Source organism: Neomonachus schauinslandi, chromosome 5, assembly GCF_002201575.2.
Source record: "Neomonachus schauinslandi chromosome 5, ASM220157v2, whole genome shotgun sequence".
Lineage (NCBI taxonomy): Eukaryota > Metazoa > Chordata > Mammalia > Carnivora > Phocidae > Neomonachus > Neomonachus schauinslandi.
In genome coordinates, this window is record NC_058407.1 from 11940356 (window position 1) to 11960442 (window position 20087).

General features: G+C 59.5%; 1 protein-coding gene across 2 annotated transcripts in view; it reads left to right on the forward strand.

Annotated features, from left to right (window-relative positions):
* The window catches only part of MYH9 (myosin heavy chain 9), a 91239-nt gene that overhangs the window by 68173 nt on the left and 2979 nt on the right, over window positions 1-20087 (forward strand). For both annotated transcript variants that reach the window (XM_021687398.1, XM_044915335.1), the window contains 22 exons: window positions 126-247; window positions 957-1026; window positions 2753-2913; window positions 3805-3913; window positions 4923-5054; window positions 5476-5682; window positions 6097-6234; window positions 7474-7597; window positions 9447-9618; window positions 10399-10611; window positions 10919-11063; window positions 12238-12444; window positions 12638-12742; window positions 12935-13087; window positions 14121-14369; window positions 15486-15698; window positions 15845-16057; window positions 16316-16477; window positions 17845-17973; window positions 18885-18973; window positions 19064-19187; window positions 19468-19676. In XM_021687398.1, the coding sequence (XP_021543073.1) occupies window positions 126-247; window positions 957-1026; window positions 2753-2913; window positions 3805-3913; window positions 4923-5054; window positions 5476-5682; window positions 6097-6234; window positions 7474-7597; window positions 9447-9618; window positions 10399-10611; window positions 10919-11063; window positions 12238-12444; window positions 12638-12742; window positions 12935-13087; window positions 14121-14369; window positions 15486-15698; window positions 15845-16057; window positions 16316-16477; window positions 17845-17973; window positions 18885-18973; window positions 19064-19187; window positions 19468-19676 (3446 nt within the window). The remainder of the gene's footprint in view (window positions 1-125; window positions 248-956; window positions 1027-2752; window positions 2914-3804; window positions 3914-4922; window positions 5055-5475; window positions 5683-6096; window positions 6235-7473; window positions 7598-9446; window positions 9619-10398; window positions 10612-10918; window positions 11064-12237; window positions 12445-12637; window positions 12743-12934; window positions 13088-14120; window positions 14370-15485; window positions 15699-15844; window positions 16058-16315; window positions 16478-17844; window positions 17974-18884; window positions 18974-19063; window positions 19188-19467; window positions 19677-20087) is intronic.

Sequence of the window (20087 nt, forward strand, 5' to 3'; positions counted from 1 at the left end):
AAGGCTCCCACTCCCATTCCCGGGGACGTTTACCCCGCTGAGTCCGGAGGGGCCTGCCCTACCTTTCTTCATCCACACCGGACACCGACGCAAGACCACCTGTGTGTATTTCTTTCTTTCTCCAGGCTGGCAAACTGGATCCCCACCTGGTGTTGGACCAGCTGCGCTGCAACGGGGTCCTGGAGGGCATCCGGATCTGCCGCCAGGGCTTCCCCAACAGGGTGGTGTTCCAGGAGTTCCGGCAGAGGTGAGCCGGGGCCGGGAGCCTGTCTCTCCTGCGGCGGGCCGCGTGAGCGAGGGAGTGTTTCCTCATCCCCGTACAGCTGGGGTCTGGCCGGCTCCTCCCGTTCCTTCTCTGTATGAGAAGGGGTTTCCCCGTCTTGTTATCTTGCTGGCTGTCACCCCTTGTGACTTGGGGCTTGGCACTGTTTGCTACTGTTCGAGGATCTTGGAAGAGAAATTAAAGAGCAATCAGCTGGGGACCGGGGTGTTTGAAGAACTTTGTAGAAATGGAGGTCCCAGAGCACTGCAGCTGCTTGCTGTGTGTACAGAGCAGGACATCGATGACACGGTCCTTTGTGCCGTTGCCGGCATGAGGCAGCCCTCTGTTTCTGGGGCCACCCCACTTGTCAGAGGCCCCTGCAGCGCCTCGGGGGAAAGGCGGCAGATGCGGACACCGGGCAGGTCGCAGTTGGTGAGCCCAACCTAAAGCTTGCCCCTGAGTGACCGAAACAGTCCAGTGTGAGTTTCCATTTGCTTTCTGGAACACCTGAAGCCTTTCTGGGTCATTCCGCCTAAGGAAAGAGCAGGGTGGAATTTGCTGAATGTCTTCCTTCCCTGGGAGACTCTGTGAAGGGATTCGTCCGTGCGCTGTCCTGTAGGGATGGTCCTCTCTGCCGTGCATCCCAGGAATCCGGGCGTGGGGTAGACTGACCAGGCTTCTTCTTCTTCTTCAGATACGAGATCCTCACACCAAATTCCATTCCTAAGGGCTTCATGGACGGGAAGCAGGCGTGCGTGCTCATGGTGAGTAGAGCTGCCGCCTCTGCCTCCCGCTGGGGGTGTGGGTGGTGTGCGCACGCATGGCGGCGCCCGTGTGCCTGGACGCGGCCTTCTCGCTGGAACACGCCTGCGCTGTTGTCCTGCTGTTGCTCCAGTCCTGATTCTGCCGCGCGCCCCGAGCGGCGGCCCTCTCGGCCCTGGGATGGTCAGGGATGGCGTGCGGGCCCGGGCCAGTGTGGAGACTAGCGCTGCGGTCACGGCAGGCTCTGACGGGAGCCGGTCCCTTCCTTTGGGGCACATTCTCGCGCTTTCATACTCGTATCTCCTCGGATTGTCACGCTCAGCATGGGTGGTAGGGGGCAGCGAAGCATGGCCCCAAGCCCCCGCGGTGCATGCTTCTGGACATTTCCTTTCAGCCCTTTGAGTAGTGAGTGCCTCATGTGCAGCAGGCTCTCTGAACTCTGCTAGAATGAATGACAGCCCCCGGTGGCTCAGTAGCCACGCTGGGGCCCGAACCCCCCTGTCCTATTTCCTACTATATAGGTGTCAGATTGTTCCTTACATGTCCAGGGTGAGCGGCCCCTGCCTCCTGTTGTCTTTCCCCTGCATTCTTTCCAAAGAGGAGAGACGATGGGTTGGGGGGTTGTCAGAAAGAGAAGAGGGAAGAAGGGCGTCGACACCTCAGAGGGAAGAAGGGCGTCGACACCTCCTATGTGGGAAGCCCCGCATAGGGATAGGGAGGTGGGGATGGGAGGGAGGAGACCACTCCCTGCTGTCCAGCGCTCACCAGCCCTGAGCCCGTGGGAGGGAGGACGTGACCGGGGAGGGTGTGTGGGCCACCCATTCGCTAGGCTGTCCGGGTTAGGGGTGGGGCAGGGAGGGAAGATGCCCATGCTGGCTCCACCTGCCTTCTTCCCGGCTCCTCCCCGGGCCTCTCCAGGATGATTGGGGTCTTTTGGGGGCCCCGAAGCTCACTCCAGTCCCACTCTTCCCATTCTAGGCTCTGCCTTTTCAGAGCTTGTTCTGAATCTTTGTCTCCCAGGAGGACAGGCGGACAGGCGGACAGGCAGACCCTTGCCTCAGTGGGTCAACAAGAGAGCCCATACTGTGCCCAAACCTCTCAGTGATGGTAACGAGCACTAATTCTGTTCAGTCCGCAGCGCGTGTGGCCCTGCGCTGAGCTCTGTGCTCTCCCGTTCAGTTCTCACAGCCATACTGGGGACGAGGCACTATTTGCTTGATTTCTTCACTTTATTCTAATTAAAGAAAGCATTGTTCCCATTTTCCAGCTGAGGAAGCAGGGGCTCCTCCCAGAGGTTATAGCCCCAGGTCACCTAATTAACGTTTGGTCCTGGGCTTGGCCTGAACTGGGGTGTGTCCTAGTCTTGGTGACGACGATGATGATGCTCAGCCACCTCTGGTTTAAGGGTGGCCCAGCTGGGCATTGGTAGACCATGATGGCAGTGCATGGAGGCTGGAGGTAGAAGGAGAGAAGACCCTTAGGTCCTTTTGACGTCGAGGTTCTATGTTTTTCTGCTGTCTGATGCGTCACCCTGCCCTGTGCGGAAAGCCACCTGCCCCTCCTCCCGGCATCCTCTGAGCCCTGCTTTCTTGGGCTCCAGGGGACAGGCTGCCCAGCAGAGAGGCAGCCGCTGACGGACAGCCTCTCTGGGACACACTGCTGGCTCCCGGCGTTGTTCCGAGGGCCCTGTGGTGGCACGTGGTGAGTGGCCTGTCTGCTCCCGTCTAGATCAAAGCCTTGGAGCTGGATAGCAACTTGTACCGCATCGGCCAGAGCAAGGTCTTCTTCCGGGCCGGCGTGCTGGCCCACCTGGAGGAGGAGCGGGACCTGAAGATCACAGACGTCATCATCGGGTTCCAGGCCTGCTGCAGGGGCTACCTGGCCAGGAAGTGAGTCCTTGGAGGGGCCCGCCTCCGCCTAGCCTGCCCGTGCCCGGGCCCTTCCCAGCTTTCCTGCTGCACAGGGGCACTGACGCTGGTCGGGGGTCGGTCTGATCCGGGACACCCAGGTGGAGCTCTCTGCCCCCTGCTTTCTGGATTTATGCCTGAGGTTTAAAGTGACCGGCTGGGAAGGGGGTGACTCTGGGCCTGATTTGCCTGCCCCAAACAGTCCTGCTTACCAGTATTCCTCACCGTGTCCCTCGTGTGGGAATGATGCCCAGACTCTGTCCCCAGAGCCCCCTGTGCTCCCGGGACAGGAGCCCGTCCTCGAGTCCAGAGCAGCTCCTTCGAGAGTGGGGCTCACCTGCTGCAGGACAGTGGGTGTGGTGGCTGCACGTTGGGTCTCCTGAACCCCGATATCTGTGCTTGGGGCCGTACGTTCCAGTGTGAGCTGGGAACCCTGGGAAACGGAGCATGGCTTTGTGGTGTTTGGGCAAATGGAGCCTTCATGTATCCCAGAGCCCCCCAAGTTGACATCTTAAGCCCACCTTTGCAGGACATCAGCTGCTGACATTTTGCCACCAATCAAAGACCACTGATGGAGGGTGGCAGGAGGGTGGGACACTGAAGTCACTACGTCTCCCGAATGACCAGGAGTCACACTGGACGCAGATGTAATTCACAAGGGGCTTCCACCCCATGAACTCACTTGCCCCTCAGTGACCTAGGTCCTTGTCACCCTCTGCGGGGTCACCCACAGGACTCACCCCCAAGGCCAGGCTCCTTCCCTACACTTGTGTCTTGAGGTGTCTCAGGCAGGGAGGGGTCGGCTGCCCCGGAAAGGCCTCTCGTCTGCTGGAGGTGTGCGGTCCCCTGCCCTGACGGGATCCCTCTCCCCAGGGCCTTCGCCAAGCGGCAGCAGCAGCTGACGGCCATGAAGGTCCTGCAGAGGAACTGCGCCGCCTACCTCAAGCTGCGCAACTGGCAGTGGTGGAGGCTCTTCACCAAGGTGGGTTCCGACGGGCCTCCCTCGCTGCGGCCCCATGAGCGCCCTCGGCCTCCGTTGTGGCGCAGGGACAGGTGGGCCTCCCGCCGGCCTCTGTGCAGGACTCGGGGCCCTGGGACCAGTGCGTAGCCTTGGCCTCAAACCCCCCCCCCCCCCCCCCCCCCCCCCGCCCCCGCGCCGTGTGAGCCAGGGCTGCGCCTGCCCTGCGGGGTCCGGAGCGTGCACACCGTGGCACGTGTCTGGTGTGGACAGCCTGGCTGCCGGGCCTCGCCGGGTGCTGGGGGCGCTGTCCTCCCAAGCAGCCACAGGGCGGTGGGTCAGAACGTGCACACAGCTGCACAGGCTTTCCCCTCCCTAGCCTCTCAAAAAAAAAAAAAAATCATCTTGAACGTCGTTCGGGCTGCTTTCATTTGTAATAAATAATTTGTGGCCGTTGTGAAAAGTTAGACTGACAAAGAGCATGAAAAAGAAAACGAAGGTTCACACGTGTTCCCTTCAACCCTGAGCCAGTGTCCGTGAGGAGTAGACGTTTCACTGTTCACTCCGCTGTCTTTTTTATCCCCTTTAAGCCTCCGCTCTGTAAACCGTATGCATTCTTACCTAGCTGAGCTCTGACTTGCATAAACAGTCTTGTGTTTCGTGTATTTTCCATTTAAAATTCCTTCACGAGCATCGTTTTTTAAAAAGCCAGCATGATGTTCCCTGGAGACATTTGCTGTTTTAGGTGGCTCCTTTTCCTGTGGTGTTTCTTTCTCTCATTCCTTGTGTTCCACCATTGTAAACATGCTGTCCACGTCTTCGTACAAACACGGAGGTGGTGTCCCTGACCTGTACTTAGCAGGGTCAGGGGCCTGTGGTACACAGCGCCGAATCGATCTCCAGAAAGATGGTGTGTTTGTGCCTCCCCCTGAGCGGGTCCAGTTGCCTGGCGCTCCGGCCAGCTTGCCCTGGGCGTGGGGGAGGGCCCGAGCAGGCATCCTCAGCCGAGCGCCTCTTCCGCCGTCTCTTCCAGGTCAAGCCGCTGCTGCAGGTGAGCCGGCAGGAGGAGGAGATGATGGCCAAGGAGGAGGAGCTGGTGAAGGTCCGGGAGAAGCAACTGGCTGCCGAGAACAGGCTCACGGAGATGGAGACGCTCCAGTCCCAGGTGGGTGTGTGCAGGCACGGCCCGGGTAGTTGGGGCAGGGCGCCCCCTGCTGCCACCTGCTGGCCAGCGGCAGGCGGGGCGTGTTTGGAGGGTCACTGTCACCAGCGGCTCATCTCTCTGCAGACCCCATTCGGGGTTCTGTGATGTAGGGAGGCGCCCGGTGGGGCGGAAAGCTCATGGGAGTTGGAGGAACCTCTCTGAGCCTGTTTCCCGGGGATGGTGGTGCGCAGCTTCCGGGGTAGCGGTGAAGGATCCGGAACGCGACGTTTGGGAAGTGCCTGGGAGCCTCGGCACCCTCGAGACAGGAATTGCTCCGGTCGGCACGGTCTCCTCCCCACAGAAGCCTGAGCGCGGGAGCTTCCGTGCTGCCGGGGCCTGAGGAGCTTGCGGGGGACTCACACGGTCCCCGGGCTCTTTGCAGCTCATGGCGGAGAAGCTACAGCTGCAGGAGCAGCTCCAGGCGGAAACGGAGCTGTGTGCTGAGGCCGAGGAGCTCCGGGCCCGCCTGACCGCCAAGAAGCAGGAGCTCGAAGAGATCTGCCATGACCTGGAGGCCAGGGTGGAGGAGGAGGAGGAGCGCTGTCAGCACCTGCAGGCCGAGAAGAAGAAAATGCAGCAGAACATCCAGGTGAGGCCCCTTTCCCCTCCAGAGAAGGGGCGGGGTGCAGCGCCCCTGGAGCCGGAGAGAGCGCAGAAATCGCTGGGGCCCGTTTGCTTGGGGCGGCCTCTAAGAGCTCCTCTCTGCGGGCAGCGAGCACTGCCAATGGAGCAGCGAAGCCAGTTCAGTTTCCCTCCGTCCTCGCTGCGGTCGGTCCGCGGGGCCAGGGCGATCAGCTCTGCCTTCTGCCCGCGCCACTGGTGGGCAGCTTGGGAGGAGGCACTTCAGAACCAGCGAGCACACGGTTGGCCGGGGTCCCTGTCTCCGTCCCCCAGTTTTAAAGACGGAGCCCACAAGTGCGGGGTGGGCCGGGTCCGTGTAGTCTGCCCCCCCCATGGTCTCCCCATGAGCCCCCCCGCCACGGTCTCCCCGGCTCTGCGGCAGGAACTGGAGGAGCAGCTGGAGGAGGAGGAGAGTGCCCGCCAGAAGCTGCAGCTGGAGAAGGTGACCACCGAGGCCAAGCTGAAGAAGCTGGAGGAAGACCAGATCATCATGGAAGACCAGAACTGCAAACTGGCCAAGGTGAGGAGGCCCCGAGTGCTGAGCCGCGCGGGCGGTGGCCGGGTACAGGCCAGACTCCCGGCCCACTGCCTCCCTCCCTCTCCTGCAGTCACAGCATCCGCGCCGTCACGGGTCCTCTTCTGGGTGTCCGTGGCCTCCAGGTGCCAGCGTCCTATTCGGAGGGGTGTTTGTCACCACTGAGTGGGGCCCGAGGGCAAGGCTTGGCACTTCTTCTCGGTGAAGCTCTCTGCAAGCTCCCGAGACCCGAGACTTGTCGCTGAGCCGTCTGTGGGGTGTTGCCCATCCGTCCCCGGGGGGCTTTGGGGACCGCGGTGGCTCAGTGTTGAGGCATAGGTGCTCTCCTCCAGCTGTCCCCAGGTAGTGGCTGTTTAAGAGTCTCTTAGAGCCAAGTCGGGTCCCTGTCACAGTCTGCCGGCGAGCAGATAAAAGCCCAGAGTCATGTCAGGAGAAGGAAAGACGGTCAGAAGGCCATCCTCAGTTCCGAGTGGGGTGGGGCGGATGTGGCAGGACACCAGCCTGCGGCCTCTGTGACAGGAGACGGAGTCGCCCAGACTGGGTGTTGGCGCTTGTTTAGTCCTGGGACTGTGAGGTCAGCCTGGTCGGGGACCCGCTGAGATTAGGACTCCAGCAGTGGCCACGCGGCAGAAGCGGGGGGAGCAGCCAGGGTGCTCTGGGGGCATGAGGAAGGCGGAGGTCACAGCCCACCCAGTGGATGGGTGCCGGGCACAGAGAGGGTAGAATCATTGCGTCTGAATCCCCTGGGTGCCTTCTTACCTGAGCCCAAACGGGTGACACAGGTCCAGGAAGGCCTTGGGCACCCACCTCTGTAGATCCTAAGGAAGCTTATCCAGCTAATTTAGGGCTGCTAGTGACTTTTCTTTCTTTCTTTTTTTTAAGATTTATTTATTTGAGAGAGACCACGAGCGGGAGGGGCAGAGGGAGAGAATCTCAAGCAGACTCCCCGCTGATTGTGGAACCTGACCTGGGGCTTGATTTCAGGACCCCAAGATCATGACCTGAGCCAAAACCAAGAGTCAGTTGCTTAACCGACTGCACCATCCAGGCGCCGGCTAGTGACCTTTCAGAATTATCCTTTGATCCAGAAAATCCTAGTGTGTCAAGTATTTAAGGTCCTTTCCTTGGTTCAATCCTAAATTTCTGGGCAAGTTATATTTGAGGAGAGCTGAAGTGTTCTGTGCTCAACTGACTTTTAGCTCTGATCCACCCTCGGCCCCGCAGGAGAAGAAGCTTCTGGAAGACAGAATAGCCGAGTTTACCACCAACCTCATGGAAGAGGAGGAGAAGTCGAAGAGCCTTGCCAAGCTCAAGAACAAGCATGAGGCGATGATCACCGACCTGGAGGGTAAGAGGGTAGTGGGCAGGAACTGAGGCGTCCCCACTCTGGGACCCGCCTGGGCCTTGCTGCCAGGAACAGGAACCCTGGGCTGGTCTCATGTTCTCTGGGTGCAGGCACGCTCGGAGTCTGCAGCCCCCAGCCACTGCCCTGAAAACCTCGGGGACAGCTCTGGTCCCCACAGGAGTCTGGGCTCCGGGCACCGGCTGGTCTAGGAAGGGATGTTCCCCCACGTGAAGGGCTCTCAGAAGAACACCCTGGCGTTTCTTTTCTGTCGTGTGCCATGAGTTGCACAAGATTGAGTTCCTAAGAGGTCCTAGGTCTGAGCCCAGCTCTGCTGCTTATCAGCTGTATCACCTCGCAGCTCTCCCTTAATCTCTGTGGGCTTTAGTTTCTCCTTCCTCTAAGGGTCACGGTGAACGTGTGTCCACGGGGACTACACTGAATCACACGCAGGCACACACCATGCGTGCTCTGCAGGGTTGGACAGATGCTGCGAGAGACTGTTGCTGGACTCGGGGCAGGTGGCCAGTTGTGCCTTTGTCTGTCTGAGGATTTCTCACCCCTGCTTCTTGAGAGGTGTAGACAGCGGAGGGAGAGAGGAGAGGGGACCGCTGTGGGGGCTCCGAGCTCATGCCAGAAACCACTGCTCCCTCGGCAGAGGCTTGGGGCAGCCCCGTGTGTCCAGGACAGATGTTGACTCCCTGCACATGTAGGGCCCAAACTGTCCAGGCTGACCACCAGGAGGGTTTTCCCAGCCCCGCCTGCCCCTCTCATGTTTGGAAGGGATGAGGCGAGTCAGGCCGGCAAAGGGGAAGTGAGGTGCTAGAGGGGTCTCACCCTGCAGACTCCCTCCCTCACCCGGGAACAGTCTGAAACACAGTCGTCCAGGTCTAGGAGGGCACAGCCACTGGGCAGGCAAACACCAAGAGGGGCTTCTTAGTTTGACACTGACTGGTGTTAACAAAGTTATGAAACCATCTGAACACGCGCGTGTGCACACCCACACGGCTGGTGGGAGCATGAACTGGTAAGTGGCCTTGAACGGTCTGGTGTTGCCTGGTGGCTTTGAAGCTTCACGTGCCTACAGCCAACCCAACGCTCTCGGCCACACGCACTGGGGGTTCCGGGCATCGTTCCCGAGGGCGCACCGCGAACACGACCTGAATGCCCCTCCGATGTAGCACAGGGAGATAAGCTGTGGTATGTTCACCCGGCGGAACACTAGACTGGTCCACGTGGATCAATTGCAGTGACACTTAACTTGCTAAATTTCAAGGTCTTACTCTTAAGTGACAAAAGCAGGCGCGGACTCTGGGCTAGGAGCTGTGGTGAGTGCTTGCAGATATTAATGCCCGTGAGCTTCGCAACCTAACGAGGCACGTGGTCTCATTATCCTTGTATTCAGATGACGCACAGAAAGGTTAAGGGGTTACCTGAGTGACGTCCTAGTGGAAATCGTAAAGCCAGACATTGGACCCTGACCCCCCGCACCGACTGTAGAATTCATACAGGACGTTCCCTTACACAGTTTAGGTTCTTGAAAACTAAGCCCATTTTTTAGGGAGGAAGACCTGGTACAGCCTTAAAGGAAAACAAGGGAACTGGGAGCACAACGTGCAGGGGAGCGTAGGTCCCTGGCAGGTCGGCAGGGTTTGGGGCGACACCGGACGTGGCAGCTCGGGGATGTTCTTTCCTTCATCCAGGTCTCGGGTATGAGTGTCTGCATGTCATGATCACTTAAGGCTCACGTATATTTTAACAAAAACTCAGTATTTTTTGTAACAATGAAAAACAAAGATGGGAAAAATCTCTGGGTGCTGAGGGCTCTGTCGGTCTCCCCCGGCTTGCTGCTCAGAGCGCCTCCGAAGAGAGGAGAAGCAGCGTCAGGAGCTGGAGAAGACTCGCCGGAAGCTAGAGGGGGACTCTACTGACCTCAGTGACCAGATCGCAGAGCTGCAGGCGCAGATCGCAGAGCTCAAGATGCAGCTGGCCAAGAAAGAGGAGGAGCTGCAGGCCGCCTTGGCCAGGTGAGGGCTGGCGCCCCCTGCCAGCAGGTGCCGGCACCTTCCGCCGTGCCCCCCGTGAGTGGCTGCCCTCTTGATGCCATCCCACAGCAAGACCTGTGCCGTTCCCTAAAGGCACGTGTGCAGCTGCTTTGTCGTCCGTTTGTAACCCCCAGAGGTCATCTGCAACGTCACCCAGCACCAAAGGCCTTGCCTTTCTTGCATTTTTAAACTTTCTGGCTACAGGCATGCTAAAAAAAAAGAAAGAAAGAAAAGAATCTTTGTTTTAGATTCACAACAAAATTGAGCAGAAGGTGCACAGTTTCCCATACACCCCTGCAGCGCCCTCCCACCGCCCCCCCCAACACGGCCTCCCGCACTGTCACTTCCCCGCCCAGGGTGGCACATTTGCTGCAGTTAATGAACCTGCACTGACGTGATTATCACCCCCAGAGTATCTGCGGCACCTTCGTGTTTTTCTTTAGTTGCTGTAATGATGGGCTGTAGCATTTTATTTCCTTTTTAATTTTCGCTTAATGTTTGTTCATTTATTTTTACGTTTAGAACACTGAATTTCAGTTTGGAAAATGAAGTGATTCTTCTGTGGGGTTTTTCAGTTCACAGAGTGGTTTTGTTCTTAAATCTTCTGGAAGCTTCAGATGTTTTTGCCGAGAGGAGCACCTGAGGGCAGGCCATGGTTACGACTTCTGGAAGTGGCTTTGGCTGCTCCTCTCCAAAGCCTTTTCTGCACACTCTGCTTCCTGAGGTGGAAAGAGCCTCCTCCTGATGTTGTCTCTTTGGCAGAGTGGAGGAGGAAGCCACCCAGAAGAACATGGCCCTAAAGAAGATTCGAGAGCTGGAATCACAGATTTCTGAGCTCCAGGAGGACCTGGAATCTGAGCGAGCTTCTAGGAATAAAGCTGAGAAGCAGAAGCGGGACCTTGGGGAGGAGTTGGAGGCTCTGAAAACGGAGCTAGAGGACACTCTGGACTCCACGGCTGCCCAGCAGGAGCTCAGGTGCGCTGTGCGGCCAAGTGGCCAAGTCACTTGAGGATGGGGGTGGGGGGCAGGGAGGGTGATGCCCCCGGGCTTGTTGAGGAAGCTGGCTTGGAGTTGGGGTGAGGCCGGGGCCAGACGCCGATTCCTCCACAAAGTGGGTCTGCGAGCCTGGGTTGGAGGATGCATGGCCGAGGAGGGAGGCCACTGGGCAGCAAGGCTGGGGTAGTCGGTGCCCCTTGCCGGCCTCTCTGCAACTGGGGAAGCAGAGCCCAGGGTGGCAGCATGCCCGGTCCCCGGCCTCCATCCTGAGGGTGCTTCTCTCCAGGTCCAAACGCGAACAAGAAGTGAACATCCTGAAGAAGACCCTCGAGGACGAGGCCAAAACCCACGAGGCCCAGATCCAGGAGATGAGGCAGAAGCACTCACAGGCCGTGGAGGAACTGGCTGAGCAGCTAGAGCAGGCGAAGCGGGTGCGTGGGCTTCCCTGGGGCCGGGCTCCGTGACTGCGGGTGGTGCCGGGGGGTGGGGGGGCCCTCCCCGAGACTGGCTGCCTCCCCGGGCCAGGCCTGCAGAGCAGAGCAGCTCCAGGCTCCAGCCCTAAGCGGCTGTGTGACTCAGGCAAGTAGCTACCTCTGTGCCTCAGTTTCCCCAACTGTAGAGGAGGCAAGTGATAGGTCTATGTCATGAAAATCTGTGACAGTTGGGAGTTGATGATCAGTAAAGCATGTGAATGGTAAGGACTCAGTAAGTTGTTCAAGAATGACCGTCAGTATTTTGTTTAGGACCCGCCAGACCAGAAGGTCTCCAGGAATTGGAGTGGCCTGGTGCCGAGTGCCAGAGGGCCCTAGGGTTTTCTCTGGAGCACCCGCACGTGGTCAGCTGCAATCTTGATGGGAAGCCTTGGGATATTAATCCTGCTAGTCTCGGGCAGGCGGCTGGGCCAGGGAGTTCTCAAGACCACGTTCTGCCTGCCGTGGCTCCCAGCGCGAAGCCGCTCTTGGTGGCGGCCCAACAAGTCAAAGGCTCTTCCGCGTGGCGGCCTGTAAAATGCTCTCAGAGGCATGCCTTGTCCGTCTGGGCCCCTTCTGGTGGCAGCCTTCCCTTGCCCTTCAGCTTTTCCTCACCCAACACACCTTCGAGTTTGTGCGGCTGCCCCTTGCATGTGCCTGTGACCCTGCAGCCAGCTCAGTGGCTGGTAGAATGGGATGGTGGAGTGGATTCTGTAAATGCCGCTTTTATATTTTTATATTTTCTGGAAGATCGTCACATTATCACTCGGAACATCAGATTTCAAAGAGGCTCTGCTGGAAGCCCGACTCTGAGCGGCTGTAATTTCCCTCATCTTCTGATATGCTAAAGTCCTAGTATCAGTGATGATAGCCCCTCACACCTGAGCGTGAGGGAGGCCAGGCGGGGACTGTTTCCGAGCTGAGGACACGTGCTGCATGTCCCGTCCGGCTGAGTGAGGAGTGCGGGTCAGGCCCGGGCGTCCGGCCCGGGGCTCTTGGCAGCATGCATCCCCTGGGCTGGTCCTCCGGCGTTCTCGCTGCAGAGAGCAGACTCTGGATCTGGACCGGGCAGTTGTCCCAGCCTCCCGCCAGGGCACAGCTGCCCCTTTCCACCTCGTGGCTTGCGTCCCCACAGGTGAAAGCCACCCTGGAGAAGGCGAAGCAGACCCTGGAGAACGAGCGAGGAGAGCTGGCCAATGAGGTGAAGGTGCTGCTGCAGGGCAAAGGGGACTCTGAGCACAAGCGGAAGAAAGCCGAGGCCCAGCTGCAGGAGCTGCAGGTGAAGCTCACCGAGGGAGAGCGCGTGCGCACGGAGCTGGCCGACAAGGTCACCAAGCTACAGGTGAGGCCTCCGCTGGGACCCGGGCCTGGGCGGGGTGCCTGCCTCTGCGCCTCAGTCTTGGCCCGGATCTCCAGGGCTCCCCCTCTCTTGAGCGAGGCCTTTGGGGCGCAGCCTGTGACTCTGGCCCCCCTGGGCCTGACGGCTGAGGTGGGGCAGGGCAGTCATGGTCCTTGTCCTTCCCGTGCCCCTGCAGGTTGAGCTGGACAACGTGACAGGTCTTCTCACCCAGTCTGACAGCAAGTCCAGCAAACTCACCAAGGACTTCTCCTCCCTGGAGTCCCAGCTGCAGGACACGCAGGTAAAGACAGAGGCAGGGCCCAGCTCCTCTCTGATCCACGGGGTCTCCGGGTCCTCCTGGCACCCCCGCTGGCTGTAGCAGCTGTCCCCCGAACTGGAGGGACCGGCTCCTCCTTCCCGTCGAGGGCGTGGGGCCCGTGAGGCTCTGCCCCTGTGCCTCCTGAGCCCCGGCGCCCCGCGTGTCTCGGTGCAGGAGCTGCTCCAGGAGGAGACCCGGCAGAAGCTGAGCCTGAGCACCAAGCTGAAGCAGATGGAGGATGAGAAGAACTCTTTCAAGGAGCAACTGGAAGAGGAGGAGGAGGCCAAGCGGAACCTGGAGAAGCAGATTGCCACCCTCCATGCCCAGGTTCAGTATCAGCTCCTCCTGGATGCCCCGCGCCCCCCGGAGACTCAGGGAAACTGGGGGTAGTCTGCAGGCTGAGCAGTGTCTGGCCGGGCACCCGCGTGCACAGGGGACAGGAGGCCCAGGCCTGCTGCGAGCCAGGCGCCCTCCCTTGGGGAGCTCCTGCCCTCTCCAGCCAGAGCTCCTAGCCAGGGTCCCGGGTAGAATTCAGGGGTCTGTACACGTGGATGGAGGAGGCCTCACGTCTGGGTTTCCGTCAGTCTGGCTGACGTTAGCGTTTTGTTCCGTCGTGCACGTGGGCCATAAGCCACGCCGGCAGCAGTGCATGTGGCGCGAAGGAAAACCAGCGGTCACCGTGTCTGAGCTGTGGTGGGCTTTGGGGATGTCATGGTGCTCCTGCCGCTTTGGGAGCTCGTACTTGACACGCTAACAAAGGAGCACACGGGTTACTGTGTCACAGTCTAAAGAAGTACCCAGCAACTGCATTTTCCTGTACTGGTTTAGTTGCTGATCCTTTGTATTTTACGCACGTTAAAACATCATAAGGAGGAGGCCAGTGTTTTTCTAGACTATCAAAAGGTCCGCAACCAGAAATAGATCAAGAGTCCTGTTACATCCTATCCTAGGACCTCAGTGGTCAGGCCAGGAGATCTTTCTGCACCACCTCCTGGGGGTGGGCCCGTAGCCCGTGCTCCAGTCTGGGTGGGAGTAGCTGGTGGGTGCGTGTCATGGCAGCTTTGTCTCTGGGTGCGAGGAGGGGCTGCGGGATGGATGCCTGCGGAGCCCTGACGAGCGGCCGATGGAGGGGGTTCCCCTCTCTGGGCTTGTCTGGAAAGCAAGCGGCTCGTTGTACATCTCGACAGAGAAGCTGCCCCTCAGGCTGCACGCACTAGGCAGACGCCCCCTGCAGAAACCCCATTTCTCTCACCCCAGTGGAAGAGGGGCGTCTCTGTGACCGGGTCTCTGCTCGTGGGGTGCAGGCTGGCTGCCACCGCCCCACGCACGGGCTGTCTCCCAACTCTGTGCTCCTGCCCAGGTGACGGACATGAAGAAGAAGATGGAGGACGGCGTGGGGTGCCTGGAAACTGCGGAGGAAGCCAGGAGGAAGCTCCAGAAGGACCTGGAGGGGCTGGGCCAGCGCTACGAGGAGAAGGTGGCTGCCTACGACAAGATGGAGAAGACAAAGACGCGGCTGCAGCAGGAGCTAGACGACCTGCTCGTGGACCTGGACCACCACCGCCAGACTGCCTCCAACCTGGAGAAGAAGCAGAAGAAGTTTGATCAGGTGGGTGCCTCCGGGCCGCCCCCCGCGCCTTTCCCATCAGGCACAGCCGCGGGGAAGGCGAGGGCCGGGGACACCTCACCACCTAGCTCAGGAGGGCCGCAGGCCAGGCACGCAGGGGTCCCCCTTGCGGGGCAGGGCGTCTCTTCCTTCCTCTTTCCTGTGTCTGACGTCTTTCAGATTGTCTGTAATGAACCAGTTTTACCCTTATGTAGGATTTTTTTTTTTTCTTTACTCTCAACACGGGGCTTGAACTCACAACCCTGAGGTCAGGATGGCCCATGTCCTACCAACTGAGCCAGCCAGGCGCCCCTATGATGTAGGATTTTTATTTACGCGTCAAACTTCTGCCTAATTCCAAAAGCTCTGAGGCAGCTTATAGAGAGACCCAGACAGTGGGGTAGGATAGGAAAGTAGAATACATCAGGGGTTGGCAAAACCGACCAAGCACTGCCCCATGCCTGTTGCTGGGGGTAAAGGTGCGCTGGATCCCACCATGCTCCCTGGCTGCTTCCATGTTTCCGCAGCAGAGTCTGGCAAAGTCTAGAGCATTCACTCTCTGTCCCATTAAGAAATGGGCCTGGGGAATAAAGAGGTATCGGGGGATTGGGGAGATGGGGAGATGAGGTCTGGCCACGGGTGGGCCCACACGGAGAGTGGACCCTGAGAACTTGAATGTAAATGGGCATCCTTGACGAAGGCCACAGTTGGAGTCTGGGCCTCTAAGCAGCCAGATTGACAGGGTTTTTAAGGAAAATACCAACCGGCTGTTCAGGAAAACAGGGCCTTTGCTGGTTCTGAGAGAGTAATGTTCCCTGTGGGTTCTCATGGAAAGGGTGCCATGTTTCATACAGAATCGTATCAAATGACAAAAACGAAACAGACCTCACAGCGTGCTGACAGACGTGATCGCTGTCCTCATCTGGTTACGAGGACATGCTGGATGGCCTGCACCACGCTTGGGGCCCGCCGGGTACCCCAGGCGATGGCTTGGTGCTGGCTCTTCGTGGTCCCCTCCCCTCAGACTAGCACCTAGGATCTTCAGTCCCCAAGGAGTATGGGTCTGGGTGCTTTGCCCACCTGAGGGCAGGGGGCTCACGGTGACCACCTCTCCCTCAGCTGCTGGCCGAGGAGAAGACCATCTCTGCCAAGTACGCAGAGGAGCGCGACCGGGCCGAGGCGGAGGCCCGGGAGAAGGAGACCAAGGCGCTTTCGCTGGCCCGGGCCCTGGAGGAGGCCGTGGAGCAGAAGGCAGAGCTGGAGCGGCTCAGTAAGCAGCTCCGCACAGAGATGGAGGATCTCATGAGCTCCAAGGATGACGTTGGCAAGAGCGTGAGCACCGGGTCGGCGGCCGGCTCAGGGAGGGACCTGAGTGGGGACGTCCCCAGGGACTAGGGGCTGAGCAGACACCGAGGCCGGGGACCTTGGGGACCTCGTCTCTCCGCTCCTGACTCGGGTTCCCGGGGGTGGGGGGGCAGGTCCACGAACTGGAGAAGTCCAAGCGGGCCCTGGAGCAGCAGGTGGAGGAGATGAAGACCCAGCTAGAGGAGCTGGAGGACGAGCTGCAGGCCACCGAGGACGCCAAGCTGCGGCTGGAGGTCAACCTGCAGGCCATGAAGGCCCAGTTCGAGCGGGACCTGCAGGGCCGCGACGAGCAGAGCGAGGAGAAGAAGAAGCAGCTGGTCAGACAGGTGTGGATGGCCCCCCACCCCTCACCCCTGTTCCTGGCAGTTTCCGTTCTCCTTCCTCTCCTGGGTTGTGGTGGGTCCCTTGTCCGCTCCTCCCATGTCTGTAGGTTCTAGTCCCCTGTCTCCAGGGTCGGGGACCCGCTCTTTTATGGCCAGTACTCTTCATGGGCTCCTGGAGGCCCCGTGCAGCTCCCCCGGGCTCAGAGTGGAGCAGGGTCGGGGGGTGGGTGCTGCTGCCCGAGCCGTCCGCCTGTCCCCCAGGTGCGGGAGATGGAGGCAGAGCTGGAGGATGAGAAGAAGCAGCGCTCGATGGCGGTGGCCGCCCGGAAGAAGCTGGAGATGGACCTGAAGGACCTGGAGGCCCACATTGACTCCGCCAACAAGAACCGAGACGAGGCCATCAAGCAGCTGCGCAAGCTGCAGGTGAGCTCTCGGGCCGTGCTGGGCGCGGCTGCACCTGAGGCTCTGGGCTCAGGTGGGCTGGGACACCGGCCAGGTGGCCGGTGAGCACTGAGAGGCGCCACCCTCCCCTCTCTGCGGATGATGCCCTTAGCCCTGGAACAGAGAGCAAACGTGCAATAAGATTATTGATTGTGTGTGCATTGAACAAGGAAACAAACCCATGCAAACCTGGAGAGGCAGTGACGTTAGGGACGTAGTCACTTGGTGGTAGATTTTCAGAGTAAACCAGATATGGCTCGGGTCCCGACCCGATCCAGGCTTGGTGGACGGTGATCAAAGCTTCTGAGCTGAGCACAGAACCCCATGTGCAGCCCAGAGCACAGAACACGCACGTGGGAAATTCTCACCTCACCGATAGTTAAAGATCACAGATTTTGTTTGTTTATATGTTTTTTGTTTTAATAATGATTTTAGCGTAATTAGCATACAGTATTCTATTAGTTTTGGGTGTATGATACAGTGATTCATCCTTATGTCCGTATATTACTCCGTGCTCATCAAAGTAAGTGCTAAAGATAACGAATTTCATTCTAGTCTACTTATTTATTTATTAAAAGATTTTATATATTTATTGGAGTGTGAACACGAGTGGGAGGAGGAGCAGAAGGAGAGGGAGAAGCAGACTCCCCTGAGCTGAGCAGGGAGACCGACCTGGGGCTCGATCCCAGGACCCTGGGGTCATGACCTGAGCCGAAGGCAGACGCTTAACTGACAGAGTCACCCAGGTGCCCCAAAGATAACAAATTTGAAAAAACAGCTCTGAAAAGCCGCGTCGTACCCCGAAAACCAGCAGCAGGAAGAACAAATTCTGTCCGTTGACGAGGTCGTGGGGTGTAGATGTTCTTGTTGCTGGCAGTTGTACCTGGTACCATCTGGCCTGGGGAATCGCAATTTGGGATTATGTGCAGAAGGAAAAAAAACAAAATCCTATTTGACCACGGTCTTGAGAGTTAAAACCAGGCACAGGAGAAGAACAAAGGAAATGCGTTTCTGCCGTGGGGGTTGACCTGGCAGGTGGGCGTTGACCCAGAGGAGCAGGTGTCCCCGGGACAGGGTGTTCCTGTCAACAGGAAGCTGTAGGAAGTGCGGCCCAGATTGCAGCTCGGGCTAACGTGTATCCAGCGACTCACAGCTTCCAAAGGTGTGCTTTGTGAATCCTGATGGTCAAAAACGTGTGGAAACGACACAGGATAAGAGAGACCGGTGTCCTTGTTATTTGGCCCTCTTCCCGTTGGTTACACATGGCACCGGGCTGAAAGCAGCCCGAGGCTCCTGTGGGAGGGGTGGTGGCTGTGGTGGGGGTCCCAAGCCTCTCCCGCCCGCCACAGGCGCAGATGAAGGACTGCATGCGGGAACTGGAAGACACGCGCGCCTCCCGCGAGGAGATCCTGGCGCAGGCCAAGGAGAACGAGAAGAAGCTGAAGAGCATGGAGGCCGAGATGATGCAGCTGCAGGAGGTGGGCCGGGCCCCAGGACGGCACTCGGGGGCGCCAGCAGGGGGCAGCCCACGGCCTCCACCCGCCCAGCTGGCAGCCCCCTAGCCCAGCTCCAGCCGTGGGTTGGGGGTGGTTTTGGCTTCGTGAAAGCATTCCCTACAGGGTTGCATTAGGTAGCCAGGCTTCCCGGTGTGAGTAAAACGTGTGTGTGAATTAAATTGTCACCATTTGGGGCCAGCTCCCTTGCATGAAACGAGGCTTTGTGGTAATCACCTCCTGCTGGGCAAGGGGGGTCCTTCCCAAACGCTCGGGCACCACGCGTCCCCCCGCCTCGTCCGTCACACGTGAGGCATATCGAGAAAGCCTTCCCTCCGCCTTAGGCGGTCTTCTTCAGCGTGAGGTGACTGGCCACCCAGTGCTCCTGGTGGGGCTGGGTGTCCAGGCATGTTGTCATCCATTCTCTCCTGATGGCTGCGCTCTCCTGCCTGGGCCTGCGGTGAGCTCTCCCTCTGAGGTCGCGTGTGGGTCTCTGTTGAGGCCACCTTAACCCGCCTGGCTCTGAGACTCCGTGTTCTCACCCTCACTCACATCCCTGCCTCGTCCCCCCGACTTCTGGTCTCCCCGGAACGCAGAGGGACCAGCATCCCATTAGGACGGGACAGTTTTTTCATTTATCTCTACATCCCCAGCACGTGACTTCGTTTCTAACACTTAGAGGGCTTTGCAAACATGTGGCGCCTAAGCCATGGCCTCAGAGGAAGGACTCAGCCCTGTGAGCCAGAGGGGCTCACGAGGAAGGATGTCGTGGAGGAGGCAGACGTAGGAGGGGGTTTGAGAGGAAGGGCCAGGGGCTCGGGGAGCATGGTGCCGCAGAGTACCGGGGCTTGCGGGGCTTCAGGCCGAGCGGGTCACGGTCTGCATTCTCATGGCAGGAGCTGGCAGCTGCCGAGCGTGCCAAGCGCCAGGCCCAGCAGGAGCGGGACGAGCTGGCCGACGAGATTGCCAACAGCAGCGGCAAAGGGTGAGCTGTGGTGCGGCGTGTTTGGCTGAGGGCAGGGGGTGCCCGTCCCCTGGGGCAGGCCCCGTCTCACTGCCCCCCGCCCTCACGCAGGGCCCTGGCGTTGGAGGAGAAGCGGCGCTTGGAGGCCCGCATTGCCCAGCTGGAGGAGGAACTGGAGGAGGAGCAGGGCAACACGGAGCTGGTGAACGACCGGCTGAAGAAGGCAAACCTGCAGGTGGGTGGGGCTGGGCCGCCTGGGCGCTCCTCGCGTGCCAGGCTCTAGACCCCCCCCAGACAATGGCTGGCGGGAGCCCGGGGCTCACTGGGCTTCGGGGAGCATGTCCCGGCACCTGTGAAGGTCTCCCTTGGTTTCGCTGTCTGGACCCTGGCTGTGGTCCAGAGCTTGGGGCCCCAGGGCCTGGTGTTTTCAGGGGCTCTGCGGGACCCAGCGGCCCGCCTCTGCCCCAGCCAGGGCCCCCCGGCCTTCCTGGGGTCACCAGTCCTCCTTCCCGCAGATCGACCAGATCAACACCGACCTGAACCTCGAGCGCAGCCACGCCCAGAAGAACGAGAACATGCGGCAACAGCTGGAGCGCCAGAACAAGGAGCTCAAGGTCAAGCTGCAGGAGATGGAGGGCACAGTCAAGTCCAAGTACAAGGCTTCCATCACCGCCCTCGAGGCCAAGATAGCACAGCTGGAGGAGCAGCTGGACAACGAGACCAAGTAGGTGTTCCTGCCCATCACCTGTGACAGCCTGCAGGCTCCTCTGTCCCTGCCCGAGTCCCAGAGGCCGTTGTCCCCCTCCTGACGGTCGCTCATCCCTTCTGCGGGGGCTTCACGGAGTTTGCATAGGAGCCCCCGGCCCACCTCTACAGTTGGGGTTTGGACTTCTGTCTCTGGGGGCTGAATCAGACAGAGGTGGGGGTTCCTGCCCGGTTGGGCAGGCAGGCTGTGGGCCCAATGAGACTGAGGCTTATTTGGAGGCAATGGGCAGGTCACACTGGGCCCCAAATCTCAATTTTGCCTTCCCTTGCTACATACCTGCTCTTTGGACTGTGTCGCCTCCCTCCCTGAGCCCGTTCCCTCTGTGAAATGGGGTAGTCACCGTGCCTCCCCTGTAGGAGACCAAGCACG